General features: G+C 40.8%; 1 protein-coding gene across 3 annotated transcripts in view; it reads right to left on the bottom strand.

The window, feature by feature from the left end:
* Window positions 1-501: 501 nt before the first annotated feature.
* APPL1 (adaptor protein, phosphotyrosine interacting with PH domain and leucine zipper 1) overlaps window positions 502-21,937 on the bottom strand; it is a 38,443-nt gene continuing 17,007 nt past the window's right edge. For 2 of the 3 annotated variants that reach the window (XM_044451221.1, XM_044451223.1), the window contains 11 exons: window positions 20,074-20,116; window positions 18,930-18,986; window positions 16,981-17,072; window positions 15,408-15,590; window positions 12,390-12,439; window positions 10,717-10,891; window positions 10,573-10,609; window positions 9,679-9,825; window positions 9,487-9,537; window positions 6,454-6,543; window positions 502-5,258 (listed from right to left, as the gene is read on the bottom strand). In XM_044451221.1, coding sequence (XP_044307156.1) covers window positions 5,109-5,258; window positions 6,454-6,543; window positions 9,487-9,537; window positions 9,679-9,825; window positions 10,573-10,609; window positions 10,717-10,891; window positions 12,390-12,439; window positions 15,408-15,590; window positions 16,981-17,072; window positions 18,930-18,986; window positions 20,074-20,116 — 1,075 coding nt within the window. In that variant the 3' untranslated portion in view covers window positions 502-5,108. Of the gene's footprint in view, window positions 5,259-6,453; window positions 7,847-9,486; window positions 9,538-9,678; window positions 9,826-10,572; window positions 10,610-10,716; window positions 10,892-12,389; window positions 12,440-15,407; window positions 15,591-16,980; window positions 17,073-18,929; window positions 18,987-20,073; window positions 20,117-21,937 lie in introns of those variants that run through there. The other variant, XM_044451222.1, reaches the window with a different exon arrangement.

Raw genomic sequence — 21,937 nt, 5'->3', positions numbered from 1 at the left:
CCACCACAAATTGGTTGTTTTTGGCAGTGTATTGAAGGACAGTAACCTGTTCAACAGACCGAATGTAAGGTACAGGTGGGCTCTGAGACACTAAGCAACTCTCTTGGAGTCACTGATTTCAGCATCAATAAAACCCTATTTCACAGAAATCCCAGTTGCTTGTAAGAAAAGGGGTTTTTCTTAGCAGGGGAAGGAATAGGGAAGTGTGATGCCATCTCCTGTCCTAGTGTAGCCAAATGTTGCAGATTCTGTCCCAGATTTTCTCCCTTTTCACTATGCTCTTTGCTGCCTGTTTAGGTTGTAAACCCTTTGGGGTATTGACGTACCAATACTTGAACTCTTTGCAGAAACCACAAATATAGATGGCTCAATAAATACTATCAGCAGGGACTTTGTTTTAATTTCTCCAAGAGATTACACCCAATTAAACAAGCTAACATTATTAACCCTTACATATTATAAGCTATACTTATTCTACTGCAAATAAAGATATGAGTCATGTTGTTAATCTGTTTTTTTATTAAGTACAATAAATGATTCTCTGACTATTATTAAATATATGGATAAAGTTTCTGAATGACAGACTTAATACATTTAAGAAAGGCTTTCAGGTACTTTGATACAAGATGAGCTTTTGTGGAATAATTGCAATCATAGGATTGGGTCCAGATTTAGGCACTCCCATGGAAAGGTAATCTACCTGAATTTCCAGAATCCTCTCCTCATTGCACTATGGAATACATTATTCAGTACAGCCCCGTGATCCTTGATGACTGCCACGGGGAGACTGGGGTGAGAAAGCCCAATTACATGAGACTAAATCTGGATCCAATCAAAAATATTTACAAAATCACTGAAAAAACAACCCTCTAAAATTAACTGGACTTTACTCACATCCTTTCCAAATAGCTTTATTAGTATCTTGATTTCATTCTGCAATTGATAGTAACAATCATCATGTATTTATTAATACAAAGATTAAGGGCATAATTGTATTAGGCTCTTAAGAATAATGCAAAAGTCACAACCACTGGAACAGGACCAAACTATTACATTACTGTAAGAATTTGACCAATCCACTACAGTATTAAAGCCACCCAAATTACAAACATCTTGACTTGCTTATAATTCTCTTTCCAGAACATCGTTCCTTCAGAGTTACACGTTGGATTGTTTTTCTACCAGACTGGTTAACAATATGATCTGATTGACTATTATATGTATTTTCAGAGTAAAGAGGGCCTCTGAATCAATTTGGAGGGGAAGGGCTTCAAGAATAGAAAGCCAAAATTATTAAAAAGTACCAAACAAGGGAATGGGTTTTGGTTTTGTTTGAGAATACACAAATAAGTCATCTCTCTTTCTTTTTTAAAAAGATCAGCTTCACATGCAAACAATTCAAGGTGTGTCTCTGGACCACTGTACATCAGGAAGAAGGGAACATGCAAAAATATTTCTCTTTAACAATCTTCAATTTCATTCTTAACAATCTGGTAGTTTACAAAAAGACAATTTAAAAAGCAGACGAGAGCAAGCATTGTACTTCCAATCACTTATGTCTGGGTGTAAATGCAGGACAGTGAAAAAGGCTGATAGAAGAAAATGGATGTGTTCAAAACTAGGTGCTGGAGGAGACCATCATGCTAGGAAAAGGAAGACCAAATATGAGGTGGGATGAAAGGAAAGGAAGACCAAATATGAGGTGGGATGAAAGGAAAGGAAGACAGAATATGAGGTGGGATGAAACCATAAAGGAAGTCACAGCCTTGAACTTAGAAGGGCCGTCATCATGGACAAGACATTTGGAGGACTTTCATTCATGGACTTGCTATAAGTTGGAGATAACAGGGCGAGCAACTGCAGGCATGCAACTTTCCTAAGTTTAACCTTGCACCTAGGCAACACAAACCTGTGCATGTTCACTCAGAAGGAAGTCTCATTATGTTCAGTAATAATGAGCATATTAACCAGACAACCAACTTCTATTTTTCAATGCAGACAGTATCTCCAACAGAATAATTAACGTGGTCATTGGGGCAAGGTTACATACAGAGATTGTGCAGATTTTCCTAACTAGATATGGGGAGAATGAACACTCCAGTGTTAAGCAATATCAAAGGACTGTTTACATGAGTAAAACAGTCTTCTGAATACACTGTTTCACCGAGGGGCCATGTCTTTACAATCTACCTTTTAACCAAGGAAACTGAGCCGTCTCTCTGCCCCCCATACACACCCACACACACATTCTTATGTATATCCAGCGGTGATGAGAGTGCTGGATGGGGGACTCAAGAGATCCGGGTTCTAGACCCTGCTTGGCCATGAAGCTCACTGGGTGACCTTGGGCCAGTCACTCCCTCTCAGCCCGACCTTCCTCCCACAGGTTGCTATGAGGGCAAAATGGAGTTACGTCAGCTGCTTTTGGTTCCTCACAAGAAGAAAAAAGGCAGAATACAAATGCAGTGTAATGTAAACATAATAACAAAATGTGACCTCCCTCTTAATGTTTCTTCCAAACATATGCAAAGAATTTACATTTCTTCTAAACTATCCAAACATACGGGGAGTTAAGTCAAAAACAAAACACAACAACCCTAACAACTTTCAAACCACAAGGAGCCATTATATAAACTCTCTGGCAATGATATTTGACTTCACAGAGGATAAGGACAGGGAAATTTGATGAAATTATTAATAAAGAGATTTGGTATTATGCACATTAGAATACAGTGTATTAACATCTATCTTTACATATATACAAGTGCACACACAGGTGATAACAATTAACTGTCCTCTATCAATAGAAGCAGATTTATTATCCATTTCAGCACAAGTCTAGAATTCTTGTAACATAAAATACGGCTATAAGCAGCTCCGAAAGGTAGGACAGCAGTTGTGAAAGATTTTGCCAATTAGAATGTGCTGCCCCCAGGCAGACATGGCTAAAAGTATTTCTTCAGCAGAGAAATTACTAGCTTGGCAGACGGAGGTACCCTATCCCCTCATTCCAATGGCATTCCCCCAGGCTTCACTCACGTAAGATACTCCACCTAATTGTTAGGGTCCCGCAAGACTACAGCAGTGTTTCCTCCAACAATTTGTGTAGTTTTGGGTAGCCTGCAGAGGATGCCATGGGGATGTGGAGGCAGGGAAATCTGCTCCAACCAGCCTTGCCGCACATGCTTAAATATGGATCCAGACTTCTGCAAATGCCATTTGTCTTCTATACAAGCTGAAACCAATCAAAAGACCCAAGAAGACAGAAGGTGATATTACTGCCAGTGAATGGGTGGTCATCACCCCTGCTAAATTCTCTGAAGCCCTTCCCATCTCCTTATCACCTGCAGCAGGAACATGCCCATTCCCCAAAACACATCCTTGTTCACACAACCAGACAGTCTTCTAGAGTCCTACAGGAATTTTTCCTGCACAACTCTCTAAAAGGATTCAAAAATGTGGGTATTTTAAAATAGCCCATATATAAATGGAATCTGGTGCATTTTCTTATGCGATAGTATGTTGTCACATTTGTTCGGGTTACCTGATCTCTTCATTCTAAAGACAAATGTAGAATTGAGCTTATCTTTCAGAGTGATGCTTGCTTAGCACTAAGTAAAATCAAACTGGCAGATGGAAAAAGCAAGCACAACTGAGTTACTGTGATGTGTCCATTCCTCAGATATAAGCCTCGCTTTGTTTAGATGACAATCACCTATTGGTACCAACAGTTCAGGAGGCACAACACTGCCTCTGCCTTATATGAATGTGTTTCCATCAACTACTACTCATTCTTTGGATTGCTTTTTAAAGTAAGAATTTATTTAATGATCAGTATTTATGTACCACTTTTCAGAAAAGAAACTGATGGATCAGAAAGCCAAAACAGTGGTTTTTACTCCCACTTTACTTAAAGTAAGGGGTCCAATTTACATTATACATTCTTTTGTATAAACCATGTTCCTGTTCTGGAAATAAAGGACAACACTTGACATTATGTTGGAATAATTATACATGTAACTGGAAAAAAAGAGGATGCAGAATCTCAGTCTAACTTTTTGTTAATGATTCTGCAGATATATTCCATCTGTGCATATGTTTATATTGCATGTGGATTGATTAGCAATGATGTTCTACAAAAGAGTTTAATGACATTAGGTTAATCATGGACATGTATTATAAAAGCAGATTCTCATCATTTAGTTGACAAAGTCTCCATACAAATAGTTCTTTTCATCCACATTCTCAAACCGCACTGCTGAGGACAGACCTTGAATTTATTTTGGCAATTTATATTTTAATGCCAATAATCACTGCAGACAAATGTTTCAAACGGTACACATACTATTCTCACCGAGACATATCAGAGTCTACTTGTGTAACATTACAAATACATAGCGCAATTGCATCCCACACTAATGTTTGACTTCTGCTTCACTATCTTTGCAGCCCTCAACAAACATCTTCCAAAGTGTATCGAGGAGAAGCCAAGGCCAAGAGCATCCAGTGCAAGCTCAAGTAAAAATGGCAGCCTCACATTTAATCTAAAAACAGCACTGCAGTTTTACTGGCTTCACCCTAGTTGTTCCTTCTCAGCAGTTATCTACAAATTAGCACCCTTATGTTTGTGTTCTCATTCATCTTTGGGAATCAAATAAGCTTGAACAAAGAGTCCTATGACACCTTAAATCCGAACAAATGTATTATAGCGTAACCTTTCATGGGTTAGCGTCTCCTTTGTCAGATTAAATTTGTTAATATGTAAAGGAGCCTGAACAAACTAAAGCAGTTAATCCACCTGGATGTTGAGAACAGAAATTTCAGATAAAAGATTTTTCCATATATTTCTTTAAACTTAACTTATGCCAACCTCTTCCTCATGAAGTTCCCTGGACAGCTAGGTACATGAAGAAAAGAAAACAGATCTGTAAGATTCAATTCTATTATAGCCAAAATAGTTTCACCACAGTATGCAAGGAAGTCCACTGTACATTAAGCAGGAAAGCTTCGTGGGTCTCATCTAGTCAAGCAAACCCTCCACCTCTGTATCTTCTGCAACTTACAACTTATCTCAGAGAACAGGTTCAAAGACTTGAACTGAAGTCAGCTCATGCTTCAGATTCTCGTTTCTTTTTTCCATCTTCTCCCAAATCACTGTCTTCTGACTGACTACTGCTAAGGACTACAAACGGTCCCTCACCAACACTCTGGTTGGCTCTACTAGATGCAGCTATTAGTCGGCTCTGCTCTTCCAAGTCCTGAAAGAAAGCACTCACTTTTAGACAAGTTACGAAGATTAACATTGCAATTGCCTCTATGCAGACCCACAATGCCACCATACTTGGTGCTATTCTAGTCATGGCATCTCAAGAAGGATTTTTTTTGAGCTGGGCAGGGTACAGAAAAGGGCAACCGAAATGATCAGGATCTTGGAACAATTCACTTGTGAGGAAAAGCTACAACAGTTAGGCCTTTTCAATTTAGAAAAATATAAGTGGGGGGACACTAAAATTATACTGTGTGTAGAGAAAGCAGATACGCTACTTCTTTCCACTATCTTCCCTAACAGTAGAATCCAGGGCCTTCCAGTAAAGCTAAATGGGAAAGAAAGCTTCAGGATGCACAAAAGTATGTTCTTCACACATCATGCGGTTAAACTCTGGCATCACTGCTGGAAAATGTGGAAGCTGAAAAATGGGATCTGATGACTTTAAAAGAGGATTAGACACATACATGGAGGACAGCGCAGTCATGATGATGCTAATGCTGCCTCTAGAATCAGAGCGAGCATGCTGGGAGCAAGACAGTGGGAATGTACTCTGGCCCTCAGATCCTGCTCACAGGCTTGTTGCTACTGGGTTGTTGTGCCTGCTAGACACCTGATTAACAAATAATATTCAACAGCAAGAAGTCATGATGGCCACTAAGCCACACATGACTGGAAGTGAACTACTGAGATTGTGGAAGAACCATCAGTAACGTGGTCACAGGAAAAGGTAAAGGGTGAGTCACTTCCTGTACACCGTACAGAACTCTGAAAGGAATCGCCTGTGAAGAACATGGATTATACCGTTGGCCCTGCTGGTTCAGCATTCGGTCTCCGACAAAAGTTAGGCAGATGTTTCTGGGGCACCCAATGACAGGGCACACCGACTAGCAAATCGTATGGAAGGCCTTACTGCTTCTGCACATGCAAAGGGTCTACTGAGCTGCTGTAACTTGCAGAGCTCCATGGATTTGGCTAATCCTTTAAACCCAGCCTTGAGCCAGTGGCACTCACCACATCTACCAGTAGCAAATTACAGAACCTCATTACAGGTTGCATGAACAAGTACTTCTTTTGTCTGCCCTGAATTTTGTTGAGCCCTGGAGTTGTGAGGGAGAAAAATCTTCCATAAACAGCTACTTTTAAAAATCAGTGCTAAGAAAAAATCATGAACTTTGAATACATACCTTTTCAATTTGTTTTTGTTTACTTAGTTCTTTTTGCTGTTTTTCTTTCTCTCTCTCTATTTCTTTCTGTTTTTCTGATGTTCTACGATCCTGAAAAAGTAAACATGCAAGAGTTGCTAACTGAGAACATTTGCAGTGCTGTGAGATCCATAAAAAAATTCAGGCCAAAGAAATCATGCAGATACAAAATATTTCAACAAAAGTATCTGCTATTGCCCTTCAAAGCAATCTAAGGGAAATGACTTCAGGATCCTCAAAAGCCTTCCACGCTGCCAGACTAAACCGCTGCACCAACTAATCTTGAGACAAGGCTAGCCTGCAGCATACCGCAGGGTTGCAAAGGAACCTTCTGCCTGCTTTGCAATGCTGTCGCTTGCTTACCTAAGTTTAGTATCACTCTATGGAGCACATATTTCAAGTTGGCAAGATTCAAGTCTAGCAGCAAAATCTTGTATACAAAACTGAAAAGTAAAAGATGAAAATTCTGAAAAAACTTAGCTGGTGAGCCACTGGTTACAGAAAAGTGGACTGGTATTTCCAGAAGTCATGACCTCTCTTTGATTTGGACAAGGTAGGGCAATGTTCTTAAAGATCTAAGACTGGTATAGCCCAACCAGAATTGAATTGGCCTCAGACCAGGCAGGATGAAAGTGACTACAGGCATGCAGTGGGTAAAGGCACCAGCAGCACATGCCTCCATATTTCTTCATGTACCAATCACAGAACCTCTTCCCAGCCCTCCCTTTAATTGACTGGGGACCAACTCTCCACTAGGATGAGCTAGCCAAAGAGTTCTAAACCTTCCCTTTCCCAAGGCACACAATGGGACTAAACATCCACAGCTTTTTACTCCTCACTCACCTCTGGCCAGGTAAGGAGCCAAGAAGCCCTGCTTTGGCTCCCAACCAAGCAGCGGGCTCGAGAATGCACCTTAGAAGTTTAAGAGAGCAGTCAAGAGGGTTGAATCCTTCAAATGCATGGAGAGGACTTAAAACCACAACAATAGAGGCACAGATAGTGCGCATATCACAAGTAAGAAAAGGCAGCACAAAGTGCAAGAGGTGATGAGCATGATTAACAACTAGAGTCCAGGAAGAGAGAGGGTACTCCTTCAAGAAATGGAAATTTTGCTCAAATGAGAAAAACAAGAGAGACCATAAGCTTGAGCCAGGGAGATGCAAGCAGACAATGAGAGAGGCAAAGAAATGTTTGTGCAGCATGTTGCTAACAATATCGAGCCCACAATAAAGTATTATTTAAATACACTGGAAGAAAGAAACCAGGCAAAAAAGCAGATAGACCACTGTATGATAACAGAATTAAAGGTGCGTAAAGAGATTGAGAGGAAGCTGACAGGTACCTGGTCCTGAATGTGTGTATTTGGGAAGGGAGTCTGAGGAATTAAAGAAGATAGTATGGAAAAAGATGAAATTCTCAACCTTATCAACAAACTGAAAATTAATAAATTACCAGGCGTAGAGGGTATCCATCCTAGGATTCTTAAAGGACTCACATATGAAATTGCTGGCATTCTTAGCAAAATATTTATGATTTCCCTAAGATCAGCCTCTGAACCACAAAATGAATTAAACAAACCAACTGGAGAATGGCCATTGTATGATCACTTTTTTAAAAAAAGGATCTAGATGGGATCCAGGGACTTACAGGCCAGTTAGCCTAACATCTGTTTTGGGTTAAATTGGTTGAAAGCATTAACAAAGACAAAAACCATAAGCACACAGAGGGACTAGCCCTGCTGAAAAAGAATGAGCATGGCTCCTCGAATGCAAGTCCTGGTTCTCTGAGAATGTCAGTAAGTGGCAAAATCCAATGCCTGTTTACTTGGACTTCCAAAAAGCTTTTCGAAAGTTCCTCACCAAAGGCTCTACTGCAAACTTAGCAGTCAGGGAATAAAAGCAATGGGACCTCTTATGGATCAGTAACTGGTTAAAGAGCAGAGAGCAGAGCATGGGTATAAATGGTGATTTCTCCCACTGGAGGGATGTAACCATTGGGGTCCCTCAGGGAGTTGTATTAGGACTAGTTCTTTTTAACATATTCATAAGGCATCTGGAATTAAGAGCAAGCAGTTAAGTGGCACATTTGCTGATAATGCCAAACTATTTAGGGTGGTGAAAACTAAAAGGAACTGTGAAGAGCTCCAGAGGGGTCTCTCCAAGCTAGAAGAATGAGCATCAGAATGACAAATGCAGTTCAATGTATGCAAGTGTAAAGTCATGCATGTCAGGGCAAAACACCCCAACATCCAGTATAGGCAAATGGGATCTGAGCTAGCAGCATCTGATCAAAAACGGGACCTTGGGGTTGCGGCAGACAGCCTGATAATTGTTCGGCTTAGAAAAAGGGTGTGGGAGTAAGAAGAGACACGACAGAGATGTTAGAACAATGCATGGTGTGGAGAAAGTAAAGAGGAATGTTTCTCCCTCTTGCTTAATAGAAGAACCTGGGGTCATCCCATGAAGTTAACTAGTGAGAGAATCAAGACCTTCTTTACATGGCACATATTTAAAATATGGAACTAAATGCCATCGGAAGTAGTGATTGGCACCAATTTGGATTGTTTAAAAGGGAAGCTGTTCTGTCTCTTTCCCCACGGGGAGGAGCTTCAGGGATTACTGACAAGCTGGACTGGTCCTGAACTCTACATTCATGGTCAATGGAGACCAGTTTTCCTACACCCCAAGTCATAGTTCAAGATAGACCAGCAAGTGACCGATGCAAAAGATGTTTCTGGTCTTGTCATGGGTTTAAAAGGCATTCCCCTTGAATCTTTTGCTGTATGCAGCTCAGATGTACACTGCTTTACTAAATAATTATTTGCTTATATGTACTTCTGTCATACTATGCCTTGACTGTAATGACATATAAGGAATTAGCAGCAGTTCACCTATGTTTGCATGCAGGTCTGTTAATATAAAAGCCTAATGAGAGGGCCTCAGGGCTTCTCTTAACTCACAGGTCATATGATGCATGTGGAATATTTATAACTTTCACTGCAACTGGAAGTCTTACCAATTCAGCATGTAATGCAATCTGCTTAGCAAGTCCTACAGAGTCACAGATCTATTGAAGGGAAAAAATGGAAAACATAGTAAGAATGTTAAAATGTTATTATCTTTAAATGTATTATTAGATCATATCCCTAAAGCTTCAGAAATGTTTTGTGCATGCAAAAGCTTTAGTTGAAGCATGACAAATAAATACCTTTTCACCTTCATTATTTGATTCAAATATGTAGCAGACTGAAGTTGGTCTGCTATCTGCTCTCCCTGCCGAAGTCCGAAGAACAAATCCAAAAAGGCGCTTGTTTTCCTGATGTGTTGCATAGAGAACTATATTTGGCAAAGGAAACTGTTAAACAGAAAAAAGACACACTAGAATTTTAAAGCTTATTGGCTAATATGTAACAGGCTACTCAGATAATAAATGACATTACAGAACATGACAATCGCTGATCGCTTTGGGTATATCACATTGAATGGGACACGGCCATTCACCGCGAAGGGTCCTTCTTGTTCGGTGAATAGAGCATCCAAGCAGTGGGCTCACTCCTGCCTGTCAGTTTTCCCTCCCACCCCTCTATCCTTCCCTCCCTCAGTTCAGTCTTGGGTCCACAGAACGAGACCTTTGTGCTTAAAAGGCACTCAGAGAGGCAACAGAAAGTGTTCTGAACAGAAAAAAGTGCAGGAGGCCTGCCTGAACCTGCACGTACAACGGCCACCTCTCCAAGGGTGTGGAGCTGAATCGGATTCCACAGTACGCTGAGTTGGGCAACATGTTGTGCCACCTGAAGCAGAAGGAAACTACTGCCGCCGCCTCTCCCCCACGTTTGCTTGTGATCCCATGCATCAATATTTGCTCCTGGGGATCCTTCCCCCAGGCAATACATTGTGGGTGAGGTGGTCATTAAGAACCTACTAAGGAAACTGTAATGCTGGCATCGTACAGATACGTTAAATGCCCCGGACTGTAGTTTTTGTTATATTGTAGCAAAAGCAGTACATGGATACGCATTTGGATGACGTTTAATAGAAAGCCAAAAGCAAACATAACCAAAAGAAGTTCGCAATGTTTCCTGCGTTGTTTCTACCAACTTACCCTGAGTCTTGTAACTTGTGTCTGTGGATCAATTAACCTAGAAATATTAATTTAAGAAACCAGAAGTCATTGTACAAAGAAAAAGAAGTCTGCATTAAAAGTGCTTGATGAATGAGACGTAGCTTTAGAAAAAGGAACACTTACTTTAAACAGTCACATGTGACTAACAAATGTGATTCTGTCATTCTAAAAATGTTGTGTATAGCTCGGGCAGCTAATATTTGGCGCATAGTCTCATAAACAACATCGGAGCATTCATCTGACTTCACTGCCATGGATCCAAGGAATCTTACAATAAATAACTGATGAAGGATAGAATCTAGAGCAAAGAAATATTAAACAAATGATGTGAACCACCTCTCAACTTTCTAGGAAAACTCTCATCTTGCCTTACCAATGTATCTGCGACATATGCTGTGTTATCACTGTTAGATCCCAGCCTTCATGCATTAAAAAACCATTTACGTAAAAGAGGACATAACTCATCGAAGCTCTAATGGTTCTGTTCCAACATCATCAAAAGTAATTCCTGAATAGGTGAATCTAAGTTACTAAGATCTGAAACAAGTTTGCTCATTTCAGCAGTACATATGAAACATATGACACAATGAAAAAGGGAGTGGACAAAGAACTGTTTTTGAAATGAACTTTGGGGAGAAGTAACAGTAGATAGCTAATGAATGAGAGCAGGCTGATCTTTTTCCTCTGGCAAGTCACAGAACAATTCAAGTTATACCTCATTCACTAGCTCTCATTCATTAGCTATCTCCCGCTTTCCTTGTCTACTTGCTTCTGTTGCTTCTGGACCACACCAGGCCCTTCAAGAAGGAAGGGTTTCTCTGCACACAATTACTGTTACCTGCACTAAGCCGTGAGGTAGGGCAGATTCTGAACCACAAGGCGAGCATGTCAGGGCGGCAAAACTCTGAAACCCAACACAGCTTTTGAATCTGAATGGATGAGTCGAGGTAAAGAGGAACTTGGTCAACATGACCACACACAGAGCTATGATAAGTCTCAGGTACCACTGAAATACTTAAACCACAGAGAAGAGTTGTGTTCTCAGACGCCGAAGCAGGTGTCTGCAGGGAAGACCGAGGCAACAGGAGAGAGACATTCCAAACCCAACCCCTCCCCACAAAACGGAAGTTGCAGCAGTACCGATCCTTGTGAGGTATGCCCACACTCTCTCTCCTTTCATGTTTAAGTTGGTTCTGATAGTGTGGACAGCTCCTGAAAGGGGGATTTGTTCTCTGAAACACTGGCTAGGCAGCTAAACAGGCACTAGTGTTACCAAGTCAACTTTTCTCTAATCTTTTCCGAGAAAGTAGTGAACTGCGGTAAGGGAGGCTTCAGCATCACCCAGCATCTCCCTGTGAGAATCTTGCTGGGCTAGTATGCGTAAGAGCCCCATATCAATGCCCTGGGATGATGCCCCAGACCTTCTCTTTGCTGTCAGGTCTGGAGTATCCCTGGGATTATCTCCCTTGAAGTTTTGGATTCTCTCTCTCATAAGATATCGCTCCCTTATATTTAAAGGACAAGAGAGGCACCGTCATGCTTTTTCACCTTTCAAGGCCCAGATGAAAAGATCTGTGGATTCTTGAAGCAGAGGGAGCACATGGACAGGCGTCACGCCCAAGCTTATGTTCTTGCATGGCTATTTATCAGTGCACCCAACTAGATCTGCTGATTCATTCTGCTCAGGCTCACTAACAGCCTGCTATTTTCATCATCATTTCATGAACATCTTAGCAGTAATAAAACATTTTTCAAATATCAAATATATATTTAGCTTCAACTTAATTCTAATTTACCTTCTGTTTCTGATTTGGTTCCTCCAGATTCTCCAAATGGATTTGTACGCCTGTAAAACACAAAGGTGATGCTTGCACACTGACTCTTAATAGATAAACCATGTGTTATATTACACACATGAACAAAATGTTAAGATGGAAGTCCAGAAAATATATGCAAAACAAAAATGAGTTTTACAACACAGTATTAATGGAGATATATTTCATAAACTTATTTTTAGCATAAAAGAAACAGAAAAGCCATGGCCTTGTAGTACTATCTCAGTGCTTTACTAAAACATCAAACCGAACTCATGAGAAATATTTATGTACCCTAATTCAGCTCTGGAAAAAAATGTTACTTTTTAATTTTTATAAATATAATTTTAGATAACAAGTTTGCAATTCTTACCTAAACACATCAAAAGGAAGATCCTTTTTAAATGAAATTGCATGTTATTCATGCATTGATTTGTTGAATAATTATCTTATGAGAACAGCTACTCAAATACAGCTGTCTGAAAGCATTAAATGGATTTAGTCTTAATCAAGAGAAATGTGGCTATATTTAATTCTCAACAGCAACACTATTACTCTTAAATTATTATTTAAGTGAAAATTTTCTAGGCTTCCAGTGTATATCACAGGTAAAGGAATGGATTTACCAAAACAATTCTCAAATAATAAACAGGGAGATTAGATGCAGCAATTAAGAAGGTTCAGAAAAAGGCTAAAATAGGCTAGGAAGTTGCTGTTTTCCTAACCTAACAGTGATTTTGAATATAATCCATCTCATGTGTCCACGAATGGTTTTTTTAAAGGGTAGTTCTCTCATTAAACCAGAAAGCTGGAAGGGATCTTGAAGGTCAACTAGTCCAACCTCTGCACAATGCAGCAAGTACAACAGAGGATGTAAGCGCAGTATCACCAACACGTGGCTGTCCAGCTTCTTCACTGCAGGCATTTAAGCAGGAGAGCCCACCGACTCCCAAGGCAGTTTGTTTCACTATCCGACAGCTTGCACTTTTAGGAAATTTCCTCTAATTGTCCCCTAAGTAAATGGTAAAGAGGAGCTCCAGACCAAGAATAAGAGACAACATTATTGGTAACTTTAGCTAAATTGTGCCACAAAGCTAATGAAATGCATTTCATGTAGAACACCAAAAACCTGTGACTCGGTCAAATAGATCCACAAGATTTGTTTTGCCTGCCATGGAGAGAGCACATTTAAGTATTTGCTGATTGGTGTTTGCAAGTACAGTTCATCACTATTCCTGGAATGACTAAGCTCAGCAAAAATACCTATCTGAATACAGGACATTCGATTCCAGAATCAGAATGCTCACAGATGACTTGAAGTAGCACCAGTCTTCATCAAAGCAAAGCTCAATAAATACAGCCAAGGTTATCACTGGCTGCTAGTCTTGATGGCCAAGAGCTACCACCAGTCTTGGAAGGAGCATGCCTATGTGCACTGGTTGCCAGCAAACACAAGTGGGATGGCGCTATTGCACTCACATCCGTCTCGTGCATCTCTTGCGGGCAGCCATGAGTGCCAGAGTAAACAGATCCATGGTCTGGCCCAGCATGGCTCTTGTGTTCTTCTATCTGAAGTCTTTATGACGGACACCGTGCATTACTACTGGTGTTTGTCCACAACTCTGTTCCTGGGACTTTTACCCCGAATGCTAAGAATGAACTCACATTCCTTTCATTAAATATTCTCCTGAGTTAATCCTCTCCTTTTGGGAACTTTCATGACCAATAAGTGGGGATCACTCAGTGCTTTGGCTGAAGAGATCCGGTGAAGCTAGCAGGAGTTCTCAGTTGCAGTCAGCGCTCACACGGCCTCTGCACTATAATGAAAGTGTGTGGGGCACCCTGGGACTCTGCATACAAAGCGGCTGATCTCCTGCTCAGATCAGGAATCTTGGCAGGCAGGTATGGCTGCAGGACACAAGCCAAAGGCTGGCTGGCCCCACTTGGCCCTTATGCTAATTAATCCCACTCATCTTCCTGCACCCTACATTGAGACTTACCTTCAAGTTCAAATGTACACTCACTGGAGCTGCGATATTACGACCACTCACCACTGCACTCTTTTATAAATATATTACCAGACAACTTTGGTGACAAAAAGTCCAAATATTATGAATAATCCAAAAAGGATGCTCAAACTTTGAGTAAAATTATTGCGAAAGGAGCAGCTTTATTGAGCTGGATGGGCAAGAGAAATCTAACACAAATCATCTTCCCAACAGATATTACTCTCGAAGCCTAGATAATTTTCACTCACCTTTCTTAGCTTAAGAAGAAAGTCATCAGAATGCCATCACCACCTGGAGGCAGGGCTACCACATTTCTCTTGAGTTTCCAAGAGGAAATACCCAAGGTGCTGGGGCAAGCAAGCAATAGGAAAGGAAAATATACTTTTTTAAAACCAAATGTTACAGATGGCTCAATAGGGTGAAAGAAGTCTGCTGCAAGAAACAAGACATTGCACAGAGAAGCTCAAGCATCAAACACTCTTCAAATTGTTTGCAATTTGCATTTTGCATCCATATACAAGGAGCCCATGCAGATTTAACGATCCTAGTCCCTTAAGACATTTAGCTGCAGGACCAGAGACTTCCTTAATCCAGACTCCCCCCGTCCATGCAGGAATTCTTCTCCACCAGTTTTAAACAGTCAAGGGCTACTTTAATAGTGGTTACTACTAATCAGGTTTCACTCTTAACCAGATGAACTCAGACTCCAGCTCTGGATTTAAATCCTAGGTAAAAGCAAACCTTGTTCAGGTAAATCATAATTAAAGCTGGTGAAAGGAAAGAGAACAAATTAACTTTGTGCCAAGGAGAGGCCCTGAGTGGATGTGAGCACAGGCTCCCACAGCAGGTTCTTGATCCCATAATCATGGTTAAAGGATTGTGAGCGTTATTCTGTACAGGCTCAAAGACAAGTGGCAGGCACTGCCTATCGCAGGACAGCTCCACTTGCCTTGGCTTTGTTTCTGCAACTGCAGAGCTGCCACTCTCTTACCTGCCTGATTGCCCTGAGAGCTTGGCTTGACCAGGTTGATCTTCGCTTACGGGAGAAATGATGTCAAACTGTATGGGAGTGTCAGGTGCCACAAGTGAATCCAAGGAAAGTGCTGATAAAGATGCTGAATCTGACCCCAAAGACCCAGTGCTGCTAGTACGAGTTGTGGGAGGACGAGGCTGACTAAAAATTAAAAATAAAGCAAGGTCAGAAGGAGATGTTACATGCCATGTTATGCTTTAAACGCTAAGGGCAGGAGAGGCATTGAAGAATTTGGGAAGTTATTAATGGTATCATCAAGGATTATTCTCTCCCACTTTGCAGGCAGTTAATGCAAAACTGTTTACCTGCAAGGAGTCCAACCTAAGTGGTTCCAAATAAATAGTTTCAGTATCACTGCCATATTTAAAGAAAATACTTCTCATAAGAAAGTCTGTACAGAAGATGAGAATGGGAACATGATGATCTAAAGCCTGCCAGCAGCCTATGTTGCAAGAACAGATCCCAGTGAAGCAATATAATCACACACGGCAACTGTCACATCAACTTAACTAGTTTACCATTTCCGATGAACCCTCACGTAAGGCTTAAGGTGAGTCTATCTAGAGAGCTGAAATCTTGTCTAATAATGACCATCATTGTCAATTCAGAAGCCTTAATGAGGCACTCATTAGGAATAACAAAGTGCCCAAGTAAGAGGATGTGATAATAAATCAACGATTACTCAGTTCATATCCTGGTCCCAAGTTATCAAACAGGAATGCCAGAGAACACTGAGTCAGCAGAAGTGAAAAATACAAATTAAAGAAAGAATTGCTGGGGGACTAGAAACTGCTGGAGTTTAGTGTTTACCACCAAAGCAAATCTCCATGCAGTATCCTTCACAGTAGCATCCACAAACACATGATGTGATGTAATGGCATTTGAGCTTTCCTGCCCATGCATATGACAGATGAGGAAATGGAGCGGGGACAGGAAAACCAGAACACATGACACTGTAGCATGTTTTTTTTTCTTATCAAACATCACTGGGCTAGGAAATGAGGAAGAAAAAACAGGACCGAAGCTCTGGATGGCAGCCATACAATGTCAGGTCTATTTCCACTCTACAGTGCTACAAGGAAATAAAGCTGCCAAATACAATAAGATAGATAAAGCATGCAAAAGAGCTTTGCATTTGTCTTAGCCTAACTTCTAGTAGGCAAAACCAGAAAGAAGCTACTGAGGTACAGAGCAAGATTTAAACAAACTCCACAAGGCAGTGCATCTTGAGAAATAATAATAATAATAATAATAATAATAATAATAATAATAATAATAATATAATGAAGACATCACCCACACAAATCTAAATCATTACTGAAGAAATACAGCAGAAACCTTTGCAATAAGAGACAATGAAATGCCTCTGCAAAGCTGAATTTGTAGGAAAATGCAAGAAAATTCACAGGAAGCTTCAATAATAGTTAAGAATAGAGTTCAATAACCTGACGGACTGGATGACTCGTTACCAATGGGATCACCAATGATTACAGGACAGGACCACTCAATATGCTGCTATTTTGCCACTTACATGGCTGGCCTCATGCTCTCGTGCCGCTGCTGAAAGGAAGGGGAGGGCGTGACAGCCTCCAAAGCTGACTGATTCACACGGGCAGCAATTTCCTGTGTTTTTGGAAGGAATGCAGAAAAAGCTTAGTGGCTCCTTCCAATTAGATTGGCTATAAACTAGGAAATTAGAACTCCATGTATTTACAACATTCCTCAACCAAAAGAGGCACCCACTGTGGCCCTTACAGATTAATAATAGGAGGCAAAGGGAGTGGGAGGGTGGAGGGACAAGCAATACTCAGGCACCAGTTCTTAGTTTCAAAATTCATGCAGTTGTTCTTTCAGGAAGGGAAAGGAGAACCACATTCCCTACTACTGGTTCTTCCTCTGGCTGATGCATGGACCTCTGCTGGTTGTCCCTTGCCATGATGCTTATCCCGGGAGGCATACCTCCCAATGGCCTTTGGTTCACTGGCCAATTGACAAAGACAGAGCCTGCAGTCTCACAAACTTCCAGGTGATCCTGTGTGTTCCCTCTGGCACAAAGCTGGAGTGGGCTCCCTGCTACCGGTCCCTCTATGAGCCCAGCTTGGTCTCCCCCTTGCCATGATGTTCCTCCTGGACAGAGGGGTATGGAGTCCCAGGGGCTCTTGGTGCAAACCTCATTCCCAACCCCACTCCCGGACAATTTTTACTGCTTCTATGAGTAATTTCTGTTTGGACTTTCACTTCATTCCATAATAGGCATTTCACCCAACACAGGTGAGACACGGTGTAAAAGATATATTTCTCAACTATATAGATTAACTGTGCAGGGAAAAACTGCTTCTCTCTGAACTACTTCACATTTTCCCTTTCAATGATCTATATTTCTACAGAAATGAGGTTTTGTAAACATCTGAATGGCAGCAGAATTATCCTTTTGCCACATGTACAATGGTCAGGAGGCTGATAAATATTGTGCCCCTTTTGTTACACTTCTCCAGAAGAGGCGAGATTACTAGAGATTACTTCACTCAGTAAACTGACTTCAGTAAGTGCTGTGAAGTCTTGCCTACCTGCTGAACACTTTCAGCCCTCTTAGTGGTGTGCTACCACATCCACCTGGGAAACTAGGAACTCGCTGTCCTGACTCATAACCGTTCCTATACAGTCTGGTATTTCTATTTAGTTCCACTTTAGGAATCTCTCTTCAGAAAAATAATCTTAAAAATAAAATCAAAATGCAATTAATTTGTATTGTCCTCAGCATTCTAACAAGTCCCATGCATCCTTTTCAGCACAAAACCCTACATTCCACTTTTTTCATCCTGGTTGAAAGAAAGCAACTCAATGAAAAATTCCCCACCTGATATGAAATTACTCCACAATGCAAGAAGATGCAATGTATCTTTTGATCAAGTCCTAAGTGCAATTTTCAGTCATTCCTTTCTGCCATATTTAGTCATTCGGTTCATTAAACATTTGTTCACCGGGCAGAAAGATTCGTATAGGTTCAGAGAGGTCAAAACATAGTTAAGAAGGTCCTGTGGTTTGGCATGATGGATGGATTGACAAAGTGCAGCGAGACCTGCAGCTCTGCCTCCAGCAGCAGCACCACCACTCAACCAAGAGCCACGAGCAAATGCAAAATGAAAGACGGCAGGCAGCTGTCCTAACAAAAACCTACGCATGTCTACTCAGAAGTAAGCTCCAATGTATTAGGTGTGGCTACTCCCATTAAGTATGCACAATGCCACAGTCTAAACCATGGGCTTCTGGCATTTTTGGAAGGTAAGCTTATAAAACAGCAGGAAGTATTTTCAATGTAAATAAAGTTTTACAACCAAAGTTGTGCATTGCTTGCTATGAATGATCAATTTAGAAACCATAACACGAACTAGAATTAGGAAATTTAAATACATATTTAACTTTACATTAAAGTTTACATTTCAATGTTTATTTTGACATTCAAAGTTAGAGTTGCATTACCTCTGGATTTTCACTCAGGTATATCTGTTTGGAGATATTGTTTATTGTACATATCCACTGAAAAAGAAAGTTAAAAATGTAATTAAGTCTATAATAGTTTTTCTACACATTCATTTTCACCCCTTCAAGTAACTTCTTTCTTTACAAATTGTTAGTTAAATTTTTAGGTAATCTATTTTTGAAAATGTGGTAAAGGTTTAGCTCGCCACATGGGCACACTGAGGAAGATGAATCACAGGAAACAAATACAACACAGATTCCAGATGATGTCTTTTTTGGGTTTTTTTTTTTTTAAAGACCAAGTTTAAGGCACCCATGATGTTATCTGTTGGACACAGCCAATGTTCCTTCAATACACTGTTGATAATTGAATAGTGCATGCACATAAAGACAAATTAAGTGAAACAAGTAGACCTGCTGTAGAATTCACGGAATACTGTTTCTGAATCATTGACCTCTTTGGTTGAGTTTTGGGTGCTTGCAGACAGGTGAGTTTGCAACCAACAGGCACACGACATTTAGCAAGTCAGCTACCAGGATCAGCACAGAACGCTCCTCTGTGCACAAATAGCAAGTGCAATCCATGCTAGCAAGTATTTCTCCGAGATCCTTTTTGGCACAACAGCGGCGAGAAACAGCTTTTTAAAACTAATTATTTAGCCATTGGATATGGAAAAAACATTCCAAAGACCATTTATGAAAAGTTATGGGAACCAAATATGGAGGAAATCCAAGGTTAATAAAAGAGAGGGGCATAAGAAAAGCCATTCAGAGAGTCCAACCTAAAGCATCCTTTGGATGTTGCTCCTTGCAAAGGTCTGGCAGTCTTTGGCTTCCTCCCCCTCTTAACAGCCTTCATATACTCTGTTTTTTAAAACTGCCGCACACTGATTTGCCAGCTTTCACTAGTATCACAGATCTAATTTGGATGACCCAAATACAAACTGAAAGCATCTGATTTGAATTATAGTTCTACACTTTCTGGAAAACTGTGTTACCGTGGTGGGGGGGGGGAGAGAGACACACAATGTAATATGGGGTACTTTAACTGTGACAAATATTTGTGAGCCAGAGAAAAAAATTATCAGATACACGTTTATTTAAAGAGACTTTTTTTCAACATCCATTCTGTTAGACAACTTACCTCTTCATAGTCTTTTTTGCTCTCTGCCTGCAAAATTGAAGACCTGGCAGAAAAAAGAAATAGGAAATGTAGCTGTACTTTATAAAGACAAAAAATATATATTTTGAAAATTCTGAATGTTGCAATGTTGTCAACATGTATTTTTAAATTTAAAAATAGCTTTTATGGGTAATACTCTCTAAACTCAAGATAGCACAGTCCAGATGTGCATTTCACATCTGAAATATTTATCGGCATGTAATGGGATACAGCATGTCCCAGATGTCAAACCTGCCCAGCTGTGCCTGCGAACACAGCAAAAGGGACAGCCAGCCAAGGATACAGCTGAGCTGGAGAGGAAACTTGGGCCTGCCTGGCTTTCTATAATAATGCCATCCTTCAATCAAAAAGCAAGGGGAAGACAGGGAGGAAGAGGAGGGGAAGCTCCTGAAGAGGATCTCCCGTGTTGGCTTCCACAGGTGAGCTGAGGAGGGCCAGATATGGATGAGGAAGCAGGAGAGCCAAGCGCCTCACCTCTCTTCTCACAACTTCAGAGGAGCAAAAGGCATTCTTAAAACAAACTAAGCTGATCTGTATAATTTTTGGTAAGGATACCAAACCACTCGGCAGGAAATAATATGAGGCTAGATAAGCCAATATTATTCTAACAAAGAAGTGAATACTCAATATGTAATAAATGTGTTTACAATTCGGGAGTTTTATTCCAAACGTTTACAAAACATGTTCTGGATCTGAACAATCCATCTAATGTTTTAATTCACAAAAGCACTTATCAAGAACCGATCATTTTATTTGACAAGGTAATTGCAAAAGACATTTTATACTATGTAAGTAACAGTTTTACTGCTACCTACTATTTTCCCAAACTGATGAATCACAAAAATCCATGTCTCCCTCCTTCCATTCTCCCTCCTCCCATTCCCAGCCCCAGGGCAGTGACATGATTCACACAAAATGAAACCCACAGCGAATTGTCATGTGGTCTGAACCTGTGCTCCTTCCCACAGGGCAGATAATTTGGGGAGGGGGGAGCCACCATGACAACCCATGACTTGTTCAGCCAAAGAAGGGTTGTGATGTTCTCTAAACCCCATTTCATAATGGTTTGTACAGCCTATCTAGAGAACTGCCTGTAAGAGCAGCAAAACCTGTTGCTTTTGTGATCTTACCCGTGCAGGAGGCAGTGACGGGCCCTCCACTGATGTGAAAGTGGCACTTTGGGATGCTGTCACTGACTTTCCCATCTTTAGGTGGAGGGAAAGGCCACAGAAGATTGCATAATTCTGTTAACAATTTTAATTATTGTTTTCCCAGTATTCTTGTCTGGTCAATTTCTTTATGTTTTACATCTCAGAGGCACCAGGGAAGAAAAGTAGGCAGCATACATGGAACTGACAAAACAATTCTGCATATAGGCAAATCTGTGCTCAGCTGCCAACAGAGCACACTGCTCCGTTTCTGCAGGTATGCAAATTTCCTCTCCGTTTGCTTTCGATCCCGTAAATGTACACAAAATCCCACCAAAATTAACTTTCCACCTGTTAAGTTTGCACATATTTCTGTTGGTTTATTTAAAACTGTCAGTGGAGCACAGTAAGCGCAACATTAAGTGCCAATGGAAGGTGGTGGGAACTTACTGTCTCCCCTTTCAGAAGTAGCTGGAGACTTGGTGAAGTGTTGAAAAGGTGGAGGACAATTAGAGGTATCAGGTCAACACTTACAGAAGATCTTGTTCCCCCCACATGTGGAGCACCTTGTTTTACTGCCCCCTCCCCCTTACTGGTGCTTTTCAATGGACAACCAAGCCATTAGTCCCTCCCAACTGTACACAAACGTGACTATGTACAGCTCTGCTTTGTCAGTT

This window comes from Varanus komodoensis, unplaced genomic scaffold (assembly GCF_004798865.1).
Source record: "Varanus komodoensis strain SLA01 unplaced genomic scaffold, ASM479886v1 scaffold6_2, whole genome shotgun sequence".
In the NCBI taxonomy this organism is placed as follows: Eukaryota; Metazoa; Chordata; class Lepidosauria; order Squamata; family Varanidae; genus Varanus; species Varanus komodoensis.
Note: the sequence above shows the minus strand (reverse complement) of the source record. Positions and strands in the feature narration are given on the sequence as shown.